The sequence below is a fragment of the Carcharodon carcharias genome, chromosome 1 (genome assembly GCF_017639515.1).
Source record: "Carcharodon carcharias isolate sCarCar2 chromosome 1, sCarCar2.pri, whole genome shotgun sequence".
Classification (NCBI taxonomy): domain Eukaryota; kingdom Metazoa; phylum Chordata; class Chondrichthyes; order Lamniformes; family Lamnidae; genus Carcharodon; species Carcharodon carcharias.
The window spans coordinates 105,756,929-105,782,261 of record NC_054467.1 but is presented as its reverse complement, the minus strand read 5'-3'; the positions used below and the strand labels follow the sequence as shown (position 1 = coordinate 105,782,261).

The window sequence follows — 25,333 nt, the reverse complement described above, 5'->3', positions numbered from 1 at the left end:
GAGACTGCAATGTGGAACTGTCAGTTTGTCATCATGACGAACCATCTGAACAGACAACTCAAATCCAATTCCTGCTCTGCTGCTGCTTTTCTCTTGGCCCCATCCTAATGCTGTTCTTTAGCTCTTCCTCCAAGACTGATTCTTAACCAAGCTCTTATTTTTGATCTCATTCATTAAAAGAATGAACCCAGAGAATAACTGATTGGCCCATGATCCTACTCATAGAAGTGTAATTCTCATTTGTTAATCCACTAGCAAAATTTTTTTTGTTGTTGTTTCAAGGATGTTGAGATTGTAAATTATACAGACAATTCGAAGATAAATTGTATCTAATGTTGAAAACCGTGCTTGAAATAAGGAAGCAGATGAGACACATTCAGATGAGCTCTACCGATTTCAATAAGCAAGAGCTTTTACTGGAATAGAAATTTTAAAATGCTGAAAACATGAAGCAAGCCAGGTAACATCTGTAAAGAAATGAAAACTGTTATTCCAGGGTTCTGATATAGGGGTATTTCTGAACCATCAACATTTTCCCTTCCTGAGTTTTTCCAGTATATTTGCTTTTATTTCAGGTCTTATGCATCCCAACACTTTTTTATTTTAACTGTCTTTATTAGATTCAGAGAGTATCTTCAGATGACCAGATTGCATCTCGTACCTGCGAATGAGCAGCTTCAGGGTCTTGTAGGAGCCTTTCACCAGTGTGATGGCCTCTTGTCTGTAGCCGCTCAGCTCCACGTCATTTATATTGACCACTTCATCCCCCACCTGCAGTTTGCTTGTTAGCAAGTCTGCTTTTCCTCCTTCCTCAATCTACAAAAGAAGAAAAAAATAGGCTAAATTAGAGGAAAACATCTTAAGCTTAGGACCTTTCAATCATGGTTGCAGTTGACCTCCTGCAGGGCTTTAAGTTACTTTGCTAATTAAACTGTGCCACCACACTTTTTAACCTTGACCCTCAGTAATGAGGAAAGCCACGATCCTGTAGTATTCCAGGCAACACCTGCACAGAATTAGTGATTCACAAAACCTTCTGAAAAAAAACCTTGTTCTTCTTTGCAATCAATGGCTTGTATGAGCACAGCTACTTTAGCTTTAAATTTTGAGCACAATCAGTCACCTGATTTTAAAGATTTGTACAGCACGCCTTGTTTAACAATGTGCAAAAAATATTTCTGTCTCAATGCCTAATGTGCTGGGGAATTAGAGATAAAAAAAGCAGTACTGATCCATTTGCAGTGCATTTTTTAATCAGCAAATTATCTCTTTTCTTTACATTCTTAGCACAAAAATATTTCTGACTTCAATTTCTTGTGAAGGCGGTGCCTATTTTTCCAAGAATCTTAACTGCGTATTTCTGAAATTATTAAAACAATGTAGTATCTTTTTTTTCTATGATAAACTTGAAATTTCCTTATCTAGTCACTGAATGAAAACCCTTTCAAATAGTTATTAGTGTTTAGACTGATCGAGCATGGCCATCAGAAAATTGATTTTAAATGATTCATATTTCAAAATTGATTCCAAAAACTCAGGGATCAACAATCCTGTCTGGCTAATAGGTGTCAAATCTACAAAAAAAACAATTGTTTAAAAAGTTAATGTTAATTCAGCAATCAGTAATAGTACAAAAGAACACAAATTAATCCCAATTTCCAGACAGACATATTGAGGATAAATGTTGCTCATTTACCTTTAAAATGATTGATTAATGATCTCTCAGAATTAGGATAAAAATACCAATTTGGCATATGTTTAACTATGAATGAGTTATTTGCAGATGTGAGATGAGCCGTGTTGTCGAGATAATCCTAAAAAAAAATTAGAAAAAATCCAGTACCAGATTCCCTAAAAGCTCCTATAACCTTTGGCCCCTCTCCACAGACTAACCAATATCCCACTGAGGAAATCCAGACAATGATCTCCTAATCCTACGAAAAGCACCCCCGCCATACAATGCTGAATAACAAAGGAATTCTTAAATCAGTGGAAAAAATGGTCCCACTGAGAAATCTGAGACTGCATCATACACTGCACCTTTTAAGAGGGCTGGATAGCATTGGTCTTCCGAAGAATTAAGTAAACACAAAAGCTTCGAATCCTAGAAGATTTAAAGTTTCCTAAATAACCAACTTCAATAGCCTAAAAATTGTATAACTTGCTAAAAATTCTCAAGTCAAATTAACTATACTTATGGGGTCAGGAATGCTTTGTAGAGAATAGCACAAAAGAAATTCTTTTTTCAATCCTCACCACGTAGTTGGAGGGACTTCGGAAATTAAAAGCAGAAATGTAACAAAGAACAATTAAATAAATGTCTAGTAATAATTAAAGTACCTTAGCCCAGATTGATGCTATTCTATTACTGATCTGATGAGCCATGAACACAGCTCATTTCAAATTAAGCCAAACATTTTAATAGATCTGACATAAACTGGCCTGAAAACTTCAAATAAGTTTGCTGCATCAACATCATGAGGTAAAGGATTAATTCAGCAAAATACTGCATGAATGACCCAATTTGGAATCAGGATACAGATGTAAATCAAGAACAGGTAAGAAATTTCCAACAGAAAAGGTCAAAATAGAGGAACTTGATTGACCTCGGGAATCTGGGTTTAAACCTAGTCGAAATAGATGAGATGGAAATCTTCCTTCTCTATTAGCTGCCGTGCTTCTATGCAAAATGAGTTAGCGCAGATTTAAACAAATGATAATGAGTATGGGTCTTCAAGATAAAATTTGGTACTAAACTTACACCATTTCCTGTTGTGCAGAATAGAAACATTGCACTTGTGGGTTGGCATTAGGGAATGTTATTAAGGTGAATAAAGGGAGATATTTTTTCACTCTTTACTCTGTATCCCATTCATATTACGTGACACTGGAGTGCTTGAAGTTGATCCTGATTATCCAAATACAAATGGACTCCATTCCCAGCACGAACATCCCTCACTGTGATGAGCACAAAATTCCTCATCAAGAATGATAGAATTCTATTTCACAGCATTATGTTAAATCCAACAGCACTGATTAAAATAATAGAACATACAATATTATGCAAAAAAATTCTGATATTGATAACAAATCAAATCAAACTTCAGTTTGTGGTAGCTAATTAGTCGCTCAATGCAATAATTCACTAAATATGTGGCCTTCCACTAAATCTGACACAAGGGGCAGAATTTTCCAGTTGGCGATTGGGGGCCGGGCCTGACATGCCAACGTGTAAAATGATGTGCGATGACGTCAGGCGTGTGTCCTGATGTCATCACGTGCCATCGAGATATTTCGTTCGGCAGGCGCTTGCTGGAGTCAGCTGCGCACCTGCCAAAATGTCAAATACCTATTAAGGCTATTAAGCAGTTAAGAATGCTGCATGTCCAACCTTAAGATTGGTGGGCAGGCAAAGAGCCCAAGCGGCCTTCGCATTTTTCAGGAAACCTCATCTACGAGCGGGATGAGGTTTCCTGAAACTTTTATTAAATAAATAAATAAATTGTCATAAGTTTACAAACATCTCCCCACTCATGTGACTGTGTCACATGAGGGGACATGTTTAAATACATTTTTAAATCATTTCTGTCATGATTTCATTATACATTCAATCTCCCTGAGGCAGCTCAGCGCTGGCCCCAACTCTCCCTCCTCCCCCCACCTGCACAGGTAGCGCTGAGCTTTACCGGCTGGGTATTGCGCTGTGCGGGCCTTAATTGGCCCGCCCACGTAAAATGGCGGTGCAGAGCCGATCGTGGATGGCGATCAGCTCTGCTCCCACCCCCGCTCACTCCCATCCAGCCCGCCCGTCATAGGAAAATCCTGACCAAGGTGTTTCTAATCTTTAAATTGTTGACCTAATTTGTCTCTGCTGCAGCAGGCGAGTTCTCAAAGGATTCTTATTTAAGGTCTTATTGAAACGTATAAGATCCTGAGGGGACTTGATAATGTGGATGCTGAAAGACTATTTCCCCATGTGGGATAGACTAGAGCTAGGGGACACAGTTTAAAAAGAAGGGGTCTCCCATTTAAGACGGAAATGAGAAGGAACTTTTTCTCTCAGAGGGTTGTGAGTTTTGGAACTCTTCCCTGAAAAGCGGTGGAGTCAGGGTTATTGAATATTTTTAAGGCAGGAATAGATATGTTCTTGACTAACAAGGGAGTCAAAGGCTATCGGGGGTAGGTGGAACGTGGAGTTGTGGCCACAATCAGATCAGTCATGATCTCATTGAATGACGGAGCAGGCTCGAAGGGCTAAATGGCCTACTCCTGCTCCTAAATCGTATGTACTGTGACTTGAAATGTGTACAAACCAAATGTTTGCTCCAATTGTTGAAAGGAAATTGAACATTGTAACATCATTCACCAGAAAATAGATGGGGTGATTTAATTGGGTAAACAAAATATGTGGATAGCCACAATTCCATCGTTGCTATTGACAATTTGATACATTTTAGCACTGAGTAAACCTAATCAACATTCTTTTATCTACCATATGTGACTGCAATCCCCCTCCAACTCACTTCCTACCATGAATTCTTGCTGTTTTTCTATCGATCAAAAGTGCCAAACATGTATATTCACTTGGAAAGTCAAATGGGGGATGTGATAGCCAATTTCCTTTTGTCAAAGTCCATAGGCCTGATTTTCTTTTGGGATTGGGAAACTGACTTTGGGATCATCCTGGGTTCCGTCTGGGGGTGATGCAGTCACAGCACCCAATTTCATGGGGTGGGCTGCTGACTGGCTGGGCAGTGGGTGTGGTGACCAATTAGAGGCCACAGAGCCATGAATGGAGGTGGGACAGAGTGAATATGGGCCCGATTTAAACAGACCATGGCAACGATTACTATGGTTGCCATTTAACTTCAAGGTTGCAAGCACCTGGGATCTCAGAAGAGAAATAGAGGCTTGCCTGAGGGCAGGGCTGTTCCATGGAGGTCCTCCTTGAGGCATTGAGGGAGAGAAGCGAGGTCCTCTTTCCAGAAGGTGGTAGGAGAGGGCCACCTCTCAAACAAAGCAGACCTGGATAGGGGTGGCTGAGAACCTGAACAGATGGTGTGGTCAGGAGGAAATGGATGCAGTGCCAGAGATGGTTCAATTACCTTCTTCACTCTGGTAAAATAATGAGTCCTCCTCAGAAGATGGAGGACAGACACAGTCCTGCTTAATTGGGCACAGATGCGGGGCCCCAGAAATCACAGAAATGGAGATTCTACATAGACCAGCAGCAACAGATGTGTTCCACATCAAAGTTCCCTGAGGCAGCGCAAAGTCATAGGCTGAGAATGGGGGAGTCCATTCTCATGTATGCCACCATGGGTCAGGGCTTTGAATGCATGAGCTCCTCCACTGAGAGAGTGGCCAACATTGTGAAGCCATATACGGCAGCGCTCGGAGTGCATGCAGGAACTGTGCACTGATGTTCACAGGTTGCATGCCACACTCTGTAGCTTGGACTGGCAGTGGCGCTAGTGACCCAGAGAAGTTTGGAGGGGATGCCAGTTGTGCCCCAGCTGGAGGTTCCCTCCAGCCGTCCAGAACACCAGCCAAATGCTGAGATGTCATTGAGACAGTTGAGGATTTCACCCCTCACAAGGCAAGTTCATCATCATCATCGACCTTCTTGACCCCTCTGACTGAGGGGTCATCTGTGCAGTCGGGCTCAGTGACAGACAGTACCCTTGCAATGATGCTGCTGCAGCAGCCCTCTGGAGGTCCCCACACTGGCACATACATCTCAGCCACAAGCAGAGACAGTGAGCAGGCTGCCTGCAGCTCATCTGAGGTCACAAGAGGAGCACTGCGTGGAAGTGGATGAGAGTGGAGCCAACCATGTCAGGCAGAGCACTGAGTGGCTCAATGGGGTTTCCCTCACCTGTGCATGTGTAATCTTTGAACAGACTGTTAATATTGACGTGATGCCAGATGTGTGAGCTTTCATTCTCATTTTTGAGAAAAAGATAAGAGTATTGGTGAAACAAATGCGCAAATCTCACCATTCAAAGTGACTGGCAGCTGATCTTCAGCATACACCACAATGGCTTGGAGAATGCATCACAGTGAAGTTCATCTTGATAGCACAAGAAATATTTATATTGCACCAAGGCTACATTTATAAAATAATGTAGGTTTAATTAGTTAATAATAATTCCTGGATTATTCACGGGAAAACAGAAACCCACCCAGCAGGCCAGTGACTGTGCTGTTTTTGCATCCTTTATAGATAACAAGGCTCACAGATTAATACTAGGATGGTATTTGAAACAAATACAAGGCCCTGCTTTATTTCAAAAGACTGGTCATGTACAATACTTATCACCTGCCTAATGGTTTCTCTGTTGTACAGAGGTCTTGACTAATTAGCGTTGGAGGCAAAATGTCAAGGGTTCAAAAAAAACTCTCTCAGGCATGAAGAGATGGGTATGTGAAGGATTCATGCCAGCTAATGTTGACAGAAATTCTGGGGCTAAGGGTACTGGACCAAATTGGAATCCGCTGTGCAAATTCACTGTTGAGGTATACTTCTGAGACAGACGGTGCACTACGTGCCAAGCAGTATCCAGTGGTCAGCTGTACACTTCCTACCTGCTATTCTCATATATTTCCAATTTCAGCTGCATCATTGGAGAGGAAGAGGAAATCCAAGAATGACAAACCCAGCACATTCTTGTATCTGGTACAGAGTTGCACTGTCAGGGGTTTGGACAGAGATTACTGACCCATCCTCTCATTTATGGAAGTTGTGCAGTATAGATGAAGCCATAAGAGAAAAAAGAGGAAATTAAAACTGGCTGAACTAAACACAAACACTAACCAACTTCATCCTCTCTTCTCTGAGGCAGTCCCTCGGGTTCAAGGACGACTTGCTTCCATTCCAGTTCAATGGGTTCTAAGATGGTTGATCAGTCCAATGTGTAATTTGCAGACTTTGCCACATGCGAAGCAGATGGTGCCTGGAGGGTTGGGTAGATGAGTTGTTTGGAGGTTTGTGCTCTCTCTCTGATGCCTTGACTTTGCTTCTGCACATTCTCGATGAAGTCTCTTGATGTGTTTGGTGCCTTCCCAGATAAGCCTTTTGGTCAGTCACAAACCAGGGACTCCAATGAGTTGTCATCTGAAAAGGAAGAATGTTCAGGATTACATGGAGGAGGGAAGAATGGCGCTAGGGAAGTTACTCATGTGGAGAGCTGGTGCAGACAAAATGGGCCTAATTGCCTCCTCCTGAGCTGTAACATTTCTGTGATTCTGTGGGATGTTGACCTCTTCAGTGATGCTTTGAGGACATTTCCAGTGTCCTCCTGGCAGTCTCCTGCCACGACTGAATTCCAAGTAGAGCAGATGCTTCGAGAATCTGGTGTCAGGCATATGAATGACATGTCCCATCCAGCGGAGGTGGCTTTAAGCGACTAGTGCTGCAATGCTGGGCAAGTTAGCTTGGGAGAGGACACTGCCTCTCTTGCCACCAGATTTGGAGGATCCTGTGAAGGCACTGTTGGTGGTACTTCTCCAGTGCTTTGAGGTGCCTGTTTCCGAAGCATATAGGAGCATGGGGATCACAGTTGCCTGGTAAACCATGACCTTAGTCTTGAGTTTGAGATCCTGGTCCTCAGATATTCTATTTCTCAGTCAGCCGACTGCTAAGCTCACACACTGGAGGCGATCATGAATTTCGTTATCTATGTCTGCCTTCGTCAAGAGGAGGCTGCCATTATATAGAAAATGGTCCACATGTTCCAGGAAAGCGCTGTTGATCTTAATCAATTGGGGTGGGGGTTGGTGGAGGTAATGTGCTGTGGGAGCTGGTTGGAAGAGGACCTTAGTTTTCCAGGGCCAGGATTTTACAGTCGGCATGTGGGGGGTGAGCCTGACATGCTGGCACGTAAAATGACGCATGATGACGTAGGGCAGTCTCGCGATATTTTGTTCGGCGGGCACATACCAGAGTTGGACAACTTGCTTACATTTCAGTTGCTATTAAGGCCATTAACGAAGTAATTAATTTCAAGTTTACGCTGCCCATCCAACCTTACGGTTGGCGGGCAGGCGAAAAGGCCACGCGGCCTTTACATTTTTTAGGAAACCTCATCCACGAGCGGGGTGAGGTTTCCTAAAGCTTTTACGAATAAAATAAAAATATTTCTGAAAAATAAAAACATGTCCCCTCTCATGTGATACAGTCACATGAGGGGATGTGTTTCATTAAATTTTTATGGCATTTATTTTTTTTTCAAAAGCGCTTCAATCTCCCTGAGGCAGCTCCTTGCTGCCTCAGGGAGATTAAGGCGCTCTTTCGCGCGCATGTGGACAAAATCAAGGGTGGCAGTCAGCTCCGCAGCCGCCCCCCGCCTGCTCCTGCCAAGCCCGCCTGACATGAGAAAACTTCAGGCCCAGGTATTTAGTGAAATGCCCACTTTCTCATATGCTCCAAAGCAGGAGTCGACAACAATCTGGAACTCAGTTTCAGAGTGAGTGCGCACACAAGCTTCACCTGCATAGTGAAGCTCAATGACTGAGGCTGGAGTGGTTTTGGATTGAAGATGACGACGGTTGAACAGTTTCCGTTTGTTTTGTAGATTATCTTTATGCCTGTGGGTAACTTGCTGGAGGTGAGGTGCAGTATTGCAGTGAGGAAAATAAAGAGTTGTTGTAATTGTTTGACCCACTCTTCACTGAGATAGTGTTTGTGGTGGTTCCGTCGGTGAGGATCACAGCTTGCATCGTGGAGTTGGCGGACGGCAGCCAAATTTGAGGAGGATGTTCGATAAGCCTTTGCAGTTGACAGAGTCAAAGGCTTTCACAAGGTTGAAAAAGACCAGCTTCAACACCAGATTACCATATGCTGATGAAGAATTTGGGGAGGGTGATTGCAGCCATGTTGTTAGAAGCTGAGGGGCATTTTAATTTCACTTTCCACTCTTCATGGAAGAAAGTTACTTCTGCTTCTGTCACTGCTCCTTAAACTTGAGTGGAAACAAGCTGCCACAATGCAAAATTTAACAACATATTGGTATTCTGGAAGGAGACTCAATGTTTAGATATAAAACAAGATTGATATGCATTAAACAGATATAGTACGATGCTGTCACAATTGGCATGGGTAATATTTTGGGTTAAAATAACCTCAACAAATACTCTGTATACTGGGCATGTTAATAGTATTTGTATTATAGCAGCTTGTTTTTGCTTGAATTTAAGGGCAGGCCCAGAAGCAGTAGCATCTCTGTTTCTACAAAGGCCTGACTGGAAAGTGACACTAACATGCTCCTCAACTTCAGACAATTGCAATCACACTTTTGGAATTCTTCACTGATGTATTACAATATGGGATATTTGTATTGAACTGGTCATCTATCTCAGTCCATTGGCCCAATCCCTTGAAGGAAACAGACTTGAAAGATCTAAGACCGTTTTAAGCAGAATTATTTGGGAACTTTTTCCTCAATCATTTTCTTAATTGGCTAGGTGGATCGCTTGTCTGATAATTCTAATTTATTTTATAAGATTACAAGCAGAGCCCATTGTTCAACATTTTCAACTTTATTCACCTCTTTCATACCTCCTCCTTCACTATTTGAATACACTACATTTACCATGTGGGCAAAGTCTCCAAAGTTACACATGCCACCACCAACACCAGGGAAAGACATAGCTGCTTTAATCACTTAAACCCTTCAATGTATCTTTTCTGATTAAAAAGCAGGTTTGTTCTCAGTCCTGTTTGACCTTGCTGGTGCTGCACAGTATTTGCTATCTATTCCAGTGTAATGCACTTGTAAGAAGCTCTAATCCTGTGCTATTAGCATGGTCAGAGGTTTAAATGTCCTTTTGTATTTCTAACATATGGCCACTTCCCTCACACCTGCACAATCTAACCACAGATATTCATCTGGGTGGTAACCATTGTCTGCTTTCAATCCTGGATCAAACGCACTTACTGACGCAGTGAACATTTGCTTTAATATCATATCTTTCTTTTGTTGAGAAACGCTGAATTGGGTTGTTCATCCATTTTCTTTGGGAAATGTGACAGAATTTTAAACACTTCTCTTAAAAGACTAAGATGTAACAGCTGAAAGTTGCTTTTTAAGTCACTGTGATGCCCTAGCTTGTTTTTTCAGATTTTCCAAAGTTTACAGAGAATAATGTATATTGAATGTTCACTATATATGTGCATGGCCACAGCTGGATATTTGAGGCTTCCTATAAATTGTTAAAGGTGCAAAAGTAACTGCTGAAGTGTAATTCTAGTTGTAGTCTGTGGCGTGGTGCAACACCATGTTTCCCTAGAGCTATATCGGACAGCAAAGGTTCTATAACAGACCAACAAAGACAAGTGAATATTACTTACAAAATGATTATGCAGGGAAAAATTGATCTAAGTAACTATAAATAGCCCATAGATCTTATTTCTGTTCATGCAACTCTCTTTCTCTCAGCTTAATTGTCTAGCTATGTGACAAAAATTATGTATTCTTGCTGAGTTTTAAGTTTGTGAAAGTCCCTTTAAAACTCAATCGCTAGCTCTGTCAGCAGGTTAACAAGAAGCTAGACTCTGGATTTTGCCCCAGTCCGGCCCCATATGGAGTTGTGAGGTTTGTAGAAGTCTCTTAGTAGTTTGAGAGGGAGTCCAGCACACAGCTTTTAAACTGTGAGACCATGATTAACTCAATTTGGATTTTACTCATCGATCCCTTTTGAATTTGAGAAGGCAGATATTCAACACCCAGGATGTTCTGGTAAAATCAGACAGTTCTGTTTGAATAAGTGAAGCTGGAAACTTCGGGCAGAGTTTTGCATTTGATGGGCAGGCGGGCCCGACCGACTCGGCAGTGAGCGGGGAGCCGATCGCCGCCGCCAAAATGGGCCCCGCCACCATTTTAAGTGGGCGGGCCAATTAAAGCCTGCCTAGAGGGCTGCCTGACGGGAAATGCTATCCCTGTGCAGGCTGGGTGGGGGGGGGGGGGGGGGGGGGGGGGCGGTGGTGGTGATTCCCCAACTGCCAGAGTGCACTTTTTCACACGTGTGCCAAAGAGCGCACTGCTCCCTGAGACAAAGTGCTGCCTCAGGGAGATCGCTGAAACTCTGAAACTCTAAAAATAGAAAAATTTAAAAATCATTAACATGTCCCCCTCATGTGAAAATGTCACATGAGATGGGACATGTTAGTGAAAAACACAAACACTTTATTAAAAGTTTTTAAACCCGATATCAAACCTCACCCCGCCACTGGATGAAGTTTGTAAACCCGGAGTTTGCACGGGCCCCTCAAAATCCTGGTCAATTGGAGAGTTAATGGCCTTAACAATGCCTTTAATTAATGCTGGGTGCGGGTCCCGCTGCCTAGCGTGCCCGCTGACCAAAATATCGCGATGCCACGTGCTGACATCGGGACGCTCACACGCAACATTTAAAGCGCTGGCATGCAGACTCCGCTACCCACATGCCAGCCAGAAGATTCTGCCCCTCATGTGAGCAGCTATTTGGAAAAGCTCAAGCGATTGGTTTGTATTTTTAAAGGTCGGTAATTAAAAGATTCATTTAATTCTTAACATTGTAATGTTTTTACTCAATGAATTGAATAAAGGACTGTCTACTGAAACTTCATATAACTATTATATCATTGAGATTATTTATAATAATTACTCATAGTTTGCTTAATTATATTTTTTCATACTTTAAACATTAGCGATCTGGTTAAAACCCATTAAACTGTGTTCCCCTGGTACTGTCCTCATCTTTGCTACCTAAGTCCAAAGGATGCCAGCTTAAAACTGGAATGCTGGACAACTGGTTCAACCATTCATCATTAGATAAAGCGCGATTGGAACCTGCTCTTTCAGCTAAAACTGCTCACCATTCTGGAATCATGGATAATTTTTTCCACTGCAAAACATCTTCTTGCACCCTCCTCCCCTGCCTCCTTGAAGTTCGGCTGTAATAATTATGTTGAGCTCATGAACCTCTTTCTTATTAAGACTGAGACCATCCGTTTAGCTGCCTCTGCCTCTTCCCTCCCACTAGCCCAACTTTCTCCAAGATTCCTTCCTTACCCCAGTCCTGAACTCAAATCTTTCTCTACTTCCTCTCCTATCTTTCCTCATGCTCCATCCAAGCTCAGCTTGTCCATGTGATCCACTTCCTGATTCCTCAACCCTATCCGCATTAAACTACTGATCACCTAACTTCCTCCCCTGGCCCCCATATTAGTTGATCTTGTTAATGGTTGTTTCTATTCAGGTGTTGATCGTCTCTGCTTCAAATGTGCCATCATCACGCCCTCCTCAAAAAAAACTTGATCTGCCCATCCTTGCAAACTGCTGACGCATCTCAAGACTCCTTTTCCTCTTGAAAATCCTTCAGCTCCAAATCAGTGCCCAACTTTGCTGGAACTCCAGGTTCAAATCCCTCAAATCAGATTCCTCACCCACCCTACCATAGAACCAAAACGGCTCTTACAAAAGTCACAAATGACATCCTATGTGACAGCGTCCATGGTAAACAATCCCTCCTTGTCCTTCTTGACCTGTCTGCAGCCTTTGGCACAGTTGACCACACAATTCTCCCCCAACACCTTTTCTCCATTGTCCAGCTGGTGGGGACTGCTCTCACCTAGTTCCATTTTTATCTATTCAGTCATAGGAAGAGAGTCATCTGCAATGTCTTCTCTTCCCACTCTTGCATCACTATCTTTGGTGCCTCCCAAGAGTCTATCCTCCTCCAATTTCTGATCTACATGCTGCCCTTCAGTAATATTATCCAAAAAAAGTGTCAGTTTCCACATGTATGCTGATGACATGCTACCCTCACTCACCACCAACACCTCTCTTGACTTCTCCACTGTCTCTAAGTTGTCAGACTTTTCATCTGACATCCAGAACTGGATGAGCAAAAAGTTCCTTGAATTAAATATTGGGAAGATTGAAGATTGTCTTTGGTCCACCATATGCTCCATTCCCTAATTGTCAACTCTGTCCACCTCATGGCAATTGCCTGAGGCTGCCCTAGACACTTCACAACTTTGGTGTCAAGAGTTCGATGTGATCTGACCAAAATGTTGAGGGTCTTTTCATGCCACTTAGTACAATCTAAGGCTGTTCACCAGATTTTACCTGTTCTTAATCTTGCTGCCAGGCTGTTTAACCACCACTGATTACCATTCATGTTATTATAATGATATCATACCTTGGGCCTATATTCTGCACAAGACACAATTGCTCATAAGGGACCGGGTAAACACGTTATGAGTTCATTTATTTAGGCTAGGCACATGAGAACAGTTATACATAGGTATAAAGCTTGAAGTCATCAGAGCTTTGTGTGTGCTCTGCTCAAAGCAAAAGTGAAACTAAGATTAGATCACATGACACATTTCCCTTCTAGTGATGTCATTTGCTGATATCCCTTAAAGGCATATTACAACAACCCCGAGGTAAGCTTCCAACCTTACATCCAAACCATCCCTAAGGCTGCTCATTTCTACCTCTATAACATCTGTTCTAAAATCTCCTTATGGACCTCGGTGTCAAATTTGGTTTGATAAGTCTCTGTGAAGTGCCTTGGGAGATTGGCCTAATTAATTCTGCAGTTGGGAGTTTCCTGATGTTTTGCTGGGCTGGATGGCTCGTGCCCCGCCATCATATTCGGGCGCCATATTTGAAAGGCCCCTGAACATCAACTGACGCACCATTGTAGATAGAAGTTGGACCTCCTGCAAGATCCTGAAGATAGAAAATCCACTTCCTGAAATCTGCTGCAGCTCAAAGATCCACCTGGTAGACGCTCTACCCACCCACTGCTGCACATGGTGTTCCAGGGTCTGTGGTTGATGGAGGCCTCCATCTTCCATCTCAATCTCCACAGGCTGCCCCAGGCCTTCGTCAGGCAAGTCCTGACATCGCTATGCCACATTGGTCCAGACGGACAATCAGATAGAGGGGGGTGATTCCGGTCAGGTCTTCATCTGCATTCCATTAACGGGTGCAAAATGGTCTCACGCCGGTCTCTAGCGGGAATTTTGACCCACCCATGGCGGATGGGAGCGCAAGTTCCCGCCACCGTTTTTCGCTAGCGGGAAACCGATTTTTCAGCTACCGCCACATTGTCCCCCACCACCCGCCATTAAACCCACTGCTGTGGCAGGGAGGGGGCTCTGGAAAATTCCGTCCTGCATTTCAAAAGCACATAATTACATAATTGGCTGTGAAGTGTTTTGATATGCTGTGAACAGTGCTACTTAAGTGCACTGAAAGGATCCCAAGGCTGAATTTTTAGGCCCATGGGGGTTGGTGATCATGTAAATTCATGCTGCTGCCTGGTGTGCTGGTTTACCGGCTCCAATCCACCGCTGCTGTTATTTTCCCAGAGGGAGGGTGGGGTGCTGAGGACAGAGCTACCTGCCTGAAATTACTGGGTAACCAACTGACCTCATTAAAAGCTTTTTATTGTCAGAAGCTGACTGGGATTTTTCAGTCATCCCAGGTCCCCGGGGGCATTGAGGGACAGTGTAGTTACATGGGACGGGGGGGTGGTGATGGTGGTCAGAGCTTCAGGCAGGCTTAGAGGCCCTCCCTGCCTGCCTTTAGCTGCAACCGCTGGCTGTACAAAGTGGAGGGGTTCATCTTCAACAACACTGGCCAGGCGGCTGAGACCAAAGCTGGAGAGAGAGAGAGAGGGCACCTCCACCTTGGGACACCTTCTCTGTCACTTAACTGAAAAGATGGACTGCTGCAGGGGGCTCCTTTCTGGTTCTCGAGCTTTGGCAGCCCACCCACCTTCCTCAATTAGACAGTGAGCCGGCTTCTGGTCAATAATTGGCTCCTTTGTGGAAAATAACAACCATGCCTGTTTGCCACACAGTGCAGGCTTCTGTCCCCATTTGAAGACAATGGCAGGTCCAAAATCCCACGGGGAGAATCCTGCCACCTGTCTCCGTCATCTCCTCCTGCCCTACAACCCCCAGGCATCTGCACTCCTCCAATTCTGGGCTCTTGAACATCCTCAATTTTTATTGGCTTCACCATTGGCAGGCATTTCTTCAGCTGCCAAAGCTTGAAGCTCTTGCATTCCTTCTCCCAACCTCTCCAACTCTCTTTCTTGTTTTAAAATGTTCCTTTAATCCTAGCTCTTTGACCAAAATTTTGGTCACCTGCCCTTGCAACTCAATAGGTTTCCTTCAACAACACCTTTCAAACCCACAAACCCTACCATTTAGAAGGACAAACACACCAGATGCATGGGAACTCCACCGCCTGCAAGTTCCCCTCAAAGTCACACACCACCCTACCTTGGAACAATCTCGCTGTTCTTTCCTTGTCATTGGAACTCCCTTCCTCACAGCACTGTGGATGTACCAATGCGACATGGACTTTAGGGGTTCAAGATAGAGAGTCACCATCTCCTTCGAGGGCAATTAGAAATGGGCAACAAATGCTGGCCTGGCCAGAAACGCTCACATCCCATGAACGAATAACAAAGAAAAAAATTCCTTATGAGATTCAATGTCAAATTTTTGTTTGGTAACACTTCTGTGAAGTGCTTTGGGATGTTTCACTACGTTAATGGTGCCTTACAAATACAAATTGCTGTTGCTCTTTCTTTCTTTAACCGGAACTGATTTTATTACATATTTATTACAAGTCATTGTTCAAATATTTATCATAGCAGAACCAGCTTGGTATTCTTTAAGATGCATCAACAAATACAATTAAAGTAGCATATTAATATCTTAACACATAGATTTCATGTTTTATTATGATTCATACAATTCAGATATCAACGCCAGATATCAACATGATGTGCAATAAAAGCAGCAAAAAAACTTCATTCTAATTCACTATGGATTCCTCTTGAATTATTTATTCCCTTTGACCCAAAGCTTGCCATCTCAGCCTTGATCTTTTTTCCATGGCATGATTCTGTTTCCTTTAGTTATCATCTTAGATTATTATCTTACTTCAACTACCATTTGCCATTTTAAATAAAAATAGCAGGAAAACAAACCATGGAAACAAATCCTCAAATCCATTTTCAGAACGGAGTATTGTCCTGAGCAGAAATGTCAAATTTCAGTGTATGGAGGACAGTTTTGTGTACAATGGGAAACGCACCAAAATCATTTTTCATTTTGCTCAGGGTGGCTACATTTTTTAAGAATACAGCATCTTATCATTATCTCAGAGACAAACTGAGTGCCTCTTGTACAGTGCCTCCAAACGGAAATGCTTATTCAAAAGTGTGCATGGACCCAATTCAGAAATGTTTAAATACAGAAAGTGGAAAATATTTATTGTACATAATTTTATTGTGCCTGAAAGCAATGTTAAAAGCTTGAAACTGTCAAACCTTTCCTAACAATTACAGTACAGGCTTTATCTACCAACAAGGTAAAACCTTTTAATCTACTATGCATTCTCTCAACTTACTCAGAATGCATAGTTATGAGTAATCACACATCTCCCAACTTGATTCTTTTATATTACTAAAGCAATACAAGTCAGTTTGCTCTAAAAGAAAGTATAGTGAGTCCTGGTGAGGTTAAAATATCTGCTTTTGTTAATTTACTTTCATCAGTTAAGTTAAATAACTTGCACAAGTTGGAAAAGGTGCCTGGATACTTTGAACATGCCATAATGATGTTTATTGGAACTGACAGGTTTTGCTGAACACCCACTCAATCAAATTGCAAGAGAGTGCTTTCTGGCACAAAAATGTTAGAAACCTTCGTGAAGATACAGTCAATCTATAATCCACCATTGCATAAATGATCATTGTGAAGCACATCCACAGATCTCAGTTAGCAACACAAAGTAAATTACTATCCTACGGTTAATGAATTTAAGATCAAAGTTAAGAAGTTACTTGAGTTTTAGAGTCAAAGTACACATGCTTGTCGTAAATTACATGTATTCTACATAAATGAAAAAGAGCCTGTGTTTTCACCCCCTAGGTGATTTTAACAAATGCCATGTGCTATCATATCATGTTGGAATGATAATCTAATGTATAAATCTGAAAACCTTGTTATATCCACATTCTGCTTTCAGAGCGTGATTCCAGGATGAACTTGAAAATTTCATTCTTTAACTCTAATCCATGATCTCAATTTGATTTATTCATAAATCTACTTCACTTAAGAACATTGTTGCAATGAAAGAAGTTTGCTCGTTTCTCATGAGTGATATACATAGAGCTTGTCCTTCATATCTCATACAGTTATGGAGTCCAATAAAATTTAGATGATGCTCATGTGCTTTTTCTTAGCTGTTCAAAATGATCTTGGGCTAGATTTACAGGGCAGCGTGTTCCCCACCACCGGACTAAAAGGTCGATCGGAAGCCCATCCATGAAAAAGCCAGCTGTCCCACAGCCATTTTACACATGGGGGGCATTAATTGGCTCAGGGCAAGACTTCCACCATCTTTTGGGCAGTAAGTCCTGCCTTAGCGAACTGACGGTCAACCCAATTGGCTGGCAGCTCTGTAGTCCCAGCAGAACCAGGTTCGAGTACTTTGACTCTAAAACTTAAGTAACTTCATAATTTTGATCTTAAATTCATTAACCACAGGACAGTAACTTATTTTTTGTTGCTAACTAAGATCTATGGATATGCTTCATAAACAATGGTCATTTATGCAATGGTGGATTATAGATTGTAGCTTCAAGGAGGTTTCTCCTATTTTTGTGCCTGAAAGGACTCTTTTGCAATTTAATTGAGTGAGAGTTCAGCAAAATCTGTCAGTTCCAATAAACAACATCATGAAGCAGAGGACATTTTGGAAGCCAGACTGTAGGTAAGTCTGGGACCTGGCTGTCAGGCCCCAGAGAAAGATGTAAGGGAGGTTGAGGGGGTCAGGTTTGAGAGGTAGGGAAGGTGGATTAAAGTTGGGTATGACCTTGGTGGGTGAGGTGTCTCTGATTAGCACAAGGAAGTCCATCCCTTTCTTGCCTGACACCAGCTTGCCCAGTAAAAGCTGCTGGGCTACCCACTTGGCCTGGGCCAAGCCCTGCCATGGGTAAAATAGCGGGAGGGCAGGATGAGGCACTTATAAGTGGCCATTAATTTGCCTCTTAAGGGCCTCAATCAGCCCAAGGGTGAGTGGGCTGTCCAACACCTCTACCAATCCCACGTAAAATAGAAGACAGATTGGGACAGGCAGGGCAGGAAGGTGATGACTGGCCATGCCCTGTATCTTACAATACCCCACCCCAACCTTCAAACACACCGGTGTATTCCAGCCCCTTCCCAATCTTTTACCACAGCCTGATTGATCAAATCACCCACATTTTGCCTTGTGCACAGTCACTTTTGTTTCAAGGAGCAACTAAAATGGAGCAAAGGACTGAGAGAAAGTCATTTCTTCTGGGTCTTTAGACAAGATGTCTTTAACCTGACTTTACCATGGTTTTACCTTTAAGTAATCAATCAAGTGATGTATTCTTTGTTACTACAAAATTTAGATTATGAGAACAAAATAGCTAAAAAATTCAAGGTGATATTATGTTTGTTATATTTCACATTTTGCTATGTATGTAGGGGATACAGTGGCCACAAAACAAAGCTGGGAATGAAACTTGAAATTCAAAATATACACATATTGCTACAAATTCGGAACCTGTCTTTGAAAAACAAATCTTGTGACTCAGTAGTGTAAACCTTACCAAGCAAAAACAAATATGGCGTTGTTCACCCATTAGAAAATGATCCAACAATTAATTCTTGTGGTGAAACCTTACATTCCCGTTGTCAATAACCTAATCCTCAAACATTAAAAACAGGCTAATGTAAAGCCCAGATCACATGGTGGGAGCAATGACTCATCATTTACAATCAAATTAGCCTTGTCATTTCCTAAAGTTTGGATTTCTAGCTCTTCTCAAGCCTTTGAGGGTTTTTCTTCAGAAATTACTTCTTATCACTAACCCTGCCTGTCACTCAATTAAAATACGTGCATTTCTGCTTAGCATTGTTCAGTTGGCGTTTGGGCTAGAAACACGTGAATGATAATGAGGTAGGGGCTTTGATGAGTGGTCACAGAGCTGAAATGTTTGCCATTTCTCCCCCCATCGAAGCTGCCTGACCTGCTGAGCATCTCCAGCATTTTCTGTTTGTATTTCAGATTTCACTTGTGTAGTCAATGGGGCTGTCCATTTAAGTGGTAAGTGGTTACGAATTCAAATATCTTTGTTGCAACTCCCTGCCCCATTCACCCCTCATGCCATCTGAATAAAGGCAAGAGTTCTGCCCAATTACGAACAAAAGTATTAAAGCCAGGGAATGCTCTTGAAATGGGCTAAAGAAACACAATACAATATGGGGAGAAAGTAGAAAACTGTGTGCAGTTTTCATCACGTCGTTTGTTTTCAGACACTCCTATCTATTAGGTCATGAAATTAGAGATTGACACCACACCACACCCAAATACATGTGTCCAGAGGCAATTTTCTTCATAATCAGGAAACAATAACTTATTCCGCAAAAATAATTTGATGCTGCAATAATATTAACCTGTCTCTAGCCTCATCTCCACTGACATTTTTTTTTATGCCAAAGCATGCTTCACAAATTGTATGTTTTCACATGAGGTTGCTGAGATACAGACATGGAAATGATATAATGTATTATACTGTAGGCAAAGGGCATTTTGAGGTGAGTGGATATCTAAACAACAGAGAATGAGGAAGATAAAGTTAAAAATAATCAATAGCAATAGCATGAGCAATGTACCATGACCAGACAAAGGGAGTGTCTTAAGTACTTAAAGCAATTCAAGGAAAGAAAAAAAAACCATGAAAACAAAATGTGCAGTGACAAAATGCCTGAGGAATTAAAGCATTTAGGGGATTTTTAATGAGATCAAAAATACCATTAGAGGTTCAGTTAACAATTTAATATATGGGAGGAGAGGAAAATGAAAAGATTGCAATCTGAAGGAAATAATTGATATTAATTCAGTGTTTGTAAGATGCATTCTCATTCATTTGACAACTGCCATATGAGTCTGGATCATGTAAATCCATCAAGACTTATTAAAATCTACAGGGCTCGACGCTTGTCTGAAACCAATCCCATTTTAAGCCAATAAAAGGTTCCTTGACCTCAGTGAGATAACCAATGCCCAGTTCCACTAGAGCTGGGGTGCAATAAGATACACGACTCTTGGTCTGCCTGAAACGGGGATTTACAAAAATTACCTCAAGGCACTCTATCTCTCCTCCCAAAAAATAGAATCAACACAGTCTTATAAACTTTGAGTTTGTAATAATCTGTATTTCAACCTTAGTTTGGTTCAATGATAAGACTCTCACCTCTGAGTCAGAAGGTCATAGGGTCAAGTCGAAGTAGAAAGACAGAGAGGCCCAGGGAGTGAATTCCAGAGCTTTGAGCCCAGAAAGGTATGGTCACCAATGATGGTGTGATAAAAATCAGGGCTTCAGAGTTGGAGGAGTGTAGATGTCTTGTAAGGTTTTAGGACTGGAGGCAGTTACATAAGTAGCAAGTTAGGTTTAAAAGATCCCATGGTACCCTCTTGGCTTTAAGAGATTGATGTAAAATGAATTTAGATAGTGTCAATCCAGCTCCTGATAAAACATGCATCAATAGCATAAAACTTCCTTGAATGATAGCAGGCACGGTCACGTGGCAAGTTGATGATTTATACCTGGTTTCATCTCAATAAAGTGTCAATCAGTCTACTTGTTGGAAGATCAGAGATCATGTTAAGGATTACAATTTGTTTTTGTATTACAACCTTGCAACACCCCATCCTATATTGGGCAGGAGAAACTTAAACCAAAAAACGGTAAGCCCGAAATTTGTAACACAGGATTTTTAGCAATTGCCGATCTACAATCATTAAAATGATTCATTGATTCTCAAAGCCTGGGTTTCTTATGAATCTCACTAACTTTCTTGGGAAAAAAAGACTTAATAAATGATTTTTTTAAATAGTGCAGTGCTTCTTGACACAGTGAGCAGGATTTCTGCGTGGCCTTCAGGTCTCTGATGTTGGGACCAAATGTGAGTCCCGAGCCCACACTTGACGGGAACCAGGCCACCACAGCGATTTCACCAGAGGCAGCCTCGTATTGGCCGTCTCTGGGTTCACAGTCCGTGGGTTTCCAATACTGCCAGCCCAATCGAGGTCTGGCTGCGCCAAAGTCTCGTCAGCCCCACTGGAAGAGGTGTGCACTGCTGAAGCAGGTTGGGAACCAGAGGAGCACTTCAACATGGAGGCACCCTCAGAGAGTTAAGTAAAAACTTAGAAACCAGAAAGGCCAAGCTGGCAGGCCGCTCGGATGGCGCACTGGGGCTGAGTGGACAGCCTTCCCTCCGCATGACACCTTCTTTGGGACATCAAGCCTCTGGCTCCGATGGGCCCCTGCCACATGCCAGGGACATTGCTCTTAATATGGCCTTTAATTATTTAAATTGGCTGCCCATTTCCGTTTGGCATGCAGCTGATCTGCATCCGGTCCCACCTCTGGAAAACCTCCCTGGTATTGGGACTGACTCAGGGAGCCATCCCCACACAGCTCCCCGCTATTTTCCCAGCCATCACTATCCCAGCCACCATCACCAATCTTCCAGCCTGCCACACCCAGAGCCGGGAATATCCTGACCACTGAGTTTCTCCAGTCAGTTGCTGAACATTATAGACCAGGAAGATTCAGCTTTAGTCATCATTCTGGGTCAAATTTAGCCAGTGTAGAAATTGAGATCAATGCCTCTATGTTAGGGAGGGGTTGTTAGAAGAGAGTGCGAGAGGAGGACCCTGGGAGAGGAAGTCAGCAGCACCTAGAGGATCTAGCCTATCTTGAGGTTCTAGCATTTAGTCTATTCTCAAGTAGGAGAAATGGTAAAATAAAAGCAAAGGTCCATAATCTATTTAGTTAAGATATGTCTGGGGAGCTCAGTCCCGTGATTTGCACATTCTGCGCTATGTGGGGAATCCTAGGCGCTCCTGGCAGTCTGGTTAACCATGTATGCATGAGGTGCCTCTGACAGGAGCAACTTGAGTTCTGGGTTTTGCAGCTTGAGCGGCAGCTGGGGGCACTATGGTGCATTCACGAGGCTGAGGTTCATGGATAGCACATTTCAGGATGTGTTCACCCTGCAATGTAAGGAAGTGCAAGCAGAGAGGGAATGGGTAACCGCCAGATAGAAGAAGGGGACCAGGCAGGCAGTGAGGGAATCCCCCGGGTGCATCTCACTCGTAAACCATTTTTAGGCTTTGGAAAAGAGAGTGAGGGTTCCTCTGTGGAGGCCAACCAGAGCCAAGGCCATGGCACTGTGGATGGTCCGGCTGCTCAGGCGGGGGAGGAAGAGGTGTGGAAGGGCAATAGTGGTAGGGGATTCATTAGTGAGGGGAGTAGACAGGTGCTCTGCGGCCGTAGCTGTGACTCCAGGATGGTATGTTGCCTCCGGGTGCCAGGGTTAAGGGTGTCACGGAACAGCTGTGGGGCATTCTGAAGGGGGAGGGGGAACAGCCAGAGGTCCTGGTCCATGTTGGGATCAGTGACATAGGAAGAAAGAGAAATGAGGTCCTGCAAGCAGACTTTAGGGGGTTAGGTAAGAAATTGAAAAGCAGGACTTCAAAGGTAGTAACCTCCGGATTACTCCCAGTGCCACACAGTAGTGAGTATAGGAACAAAAGAACAGAGCAGATGAGTGCATGGCTGGAGAGATGGTGCAGGAGGGAGGGTTTTAGATTCCTGGGGCATTGGGACCACTTCTGGGGGAGGGACCTGTACAAGTTGGACAGGTTACACCTGAACAGGAACAAGAACAACATCCTCATGGGGAGGTTTGCTAATGCTGTTGGGGTGGATTTAAACTAAATTGGCAGGGGGATAGGATCCGGAAAAGTAGTTCAGAGGGGAGAGAAGCTGAGATGGAATTAGGAATTAAAATGCTAGTAAGTGAGACTGGAAGGCAGAGGAAACATAGGTTCAATAAGAAAGAAGTGAGTTTAGCAAGGCTAAATGGAATATATTTTAATGCAAGGAGCCTTAGGAATAAGACAGAAGAGCTGAGGGCACAGATAGGCATGTGGGAATATGATATCATAGCTATGACCGAGACTTGGCTAAAAGGGCAGGATTGGCAGCTCAACATTCCTGGATTTAGGATATTCAGACAAGATAGAGGGGGGATTGGAGAAGAGGAGGAGGTTGCAATATTGATCGAAGAATCAGTTATAGCAGTGAGGGGGGATGATATCTCAAAGGATCATCAAATGAGGTCATAAGGGTAGAAATAAAAAACACAAAAGGGGCAAACACAGTGTTGGGTGTGTACTATAGGCCCCCAAAAGGTCGGGGAGAGATAGAAGATCAAATATGTAATCAAATTTCAGAGAAATGTAAGAGTAATAAGGCAGTAAAAGTAGGGGATTTTAACTACCCAAATATTAACTTGGATAATTTTAGTGTGCAATTTAGGGAGGGAGCAAAATTCTTAAGTTGCATCCAGGAGAACATTTTTAGCCAGTATGTAGAAAGCTCGACAAGGGAGGGGGCAGCTCTGGACTTAATATTCGGAAATGAGCCCGGGCAGGTGAAAGACGTAACAGTAGGTGAGTATTTTGGAGATAGTGACCATAATTCAGTTAGATTTAGGATGGTTATTGGAAAGGATAAGGTTGGGTCGGGAATAAAAGTTCTAAACTGGGGAAAGGCTAATTTTTACTAAGATGAGATGCGATTTGGCCCAAGTGGATTGGGAGCAGCTACTTGCAGATAAAACTGTTTCAGAGCAGTGGGAGGCATTCAAGGAGGAAATAGCAAGAGTACAGGGTAAATATGTTTCTGCAAAGACAACGGGAGGGACCAAGTCCGGAGAACCCTGGATGTCAAGGGACATAAAAGTTAGGATCAGAAAAAAAAGAGAAGCTTGTGGCAGATACTGAAAGCTCAATACGGCAGAGTCCCTAGTTGAGTATAAAAAGTTCAGGGGCAACTTAAAAAGCAAGTTGGGAAAACTAAGAGACTGGATGAGAAAGCACTGGTGGGTAGAATAAAGGAAAACCCAAAGGGTTTTTTAAAAATGTATAAAGAGCAAGAGATAACTAGGGAAAGGGCCAATCAGCAAACATAGAGGTAATATGTGTGTGGACCCAGAAGATGTGGATACTGTCCCTCAATGAATACTTTGTGTCGGTCTTCACAATGGAAAAGGGCAAAGCAGATACAGGCATCGGGGCGGAGGACTGTGAAATATTAGGGAAAATTAACATAGAGAGAGAGGAAGTACTGGCGGGTTTAGTGGCCTTAAAAGTGGATAAACCCACAGGCCCGAATCAGATGCATCCCAGGCTGTTGAGGGAGGCAAGGGAAGAGATATCAGGGGCCCTGGCAGTAATTTTCAAATCCTCTCTGGCCACAGGTGAGGTGCCAGAGGATTGGAGGACAGCTAACGTTGTCCCATTATTAAAGAAGGGAGGAAGGGATAGACCAGGAAATTACAGGCCAGTCAGTCTAACCTCAGTGGTGGAGAAGTTACTAGAAAGAATTCTGAGGGACAGAATACATCTGCACTTGGAGAGACGCAGATTAATCAGGGATAGTCAGCATGGATTTGTTAAAGGAAGGTTACGTTTGACAAATTTGAACGAATTTTTTGAGGAGGTAACCAGGAGTGTTGATGAGGGTAATGCATTTGATGTGGTCTACATGGACTTTAGCAAAGCTTTTGATAAGGTCCCTCATGGCAGACTGGTCAAGAAAGTAAGACCCCATGGGATCCAAGGCAAAGTGGCACATTGGATCCAAAATTGGCTGAGAGACAGGGAGCAGAGGGTGATGATAGAAGGATGTTTCTGTGACTGGAAGTCTGTTTCCAGTGGGGTTCCGCAGGGCTCGGTGCTGGGACCCTTGCTGTTTGTGGTGTACATAAATGATTTGGATTTAAATGTAGGGGCATGATCAAGAAGTTCGTGGGTGACACGAAAATTGGTAGGGTGGTAAATAATTATAGCCGTAAACTGCAGGAAGATATCAATGGACTGGTCAGATGGACAGAGCAGTGGCAAATGGAATTCAATCCAGAAAAATGTGAGTTAATGCACTTGGAGAGGCCTAACAAGGCAAGGGATTACACTATGAATGGTAGGACCCTGGAAAGTACTGAAGATCAGAGGGGCCTTGGTGTGCACATCCACTGATCCTTGAGGGTAGCAGGGCAGGAAGATAAAGTGGTTAAGAAGTCATATGGGATACTTGCCTTTATTAACCGAAGCATAGAACAAAAGAGCAGGGAGGTTATGCTGGAACTGTATAAAACGTTGGTTAGGCTACAACTGGAGTACTGCGTGCAGTTCTGGTCACCACATTA

At 42.9% G+C, this 25,333-nt stretch overlaps 1 protein-coding gene across 1 annotated transcript in view; it reads right to left on the bottom strand.

Annotated features, from left to right (window-relative positions):
- Positions 1–603: 603 nt before the first annotated feature.
- Positions 604–25,333, bottom strand: part of LOC121274395 (protein Shroom3-like) — a 251,323-nt gene continuing 226,593 nt past the window's right edge. Inside the window, exon 2 of the mRNA XM_041181731.1 lies at positions 604–816. Coding sequence (XP_041037665.1) covers positions 604–816 — 213 coding nt within the window. The remainder of the gene's footprint in view (positions 817–25,333) is intronic.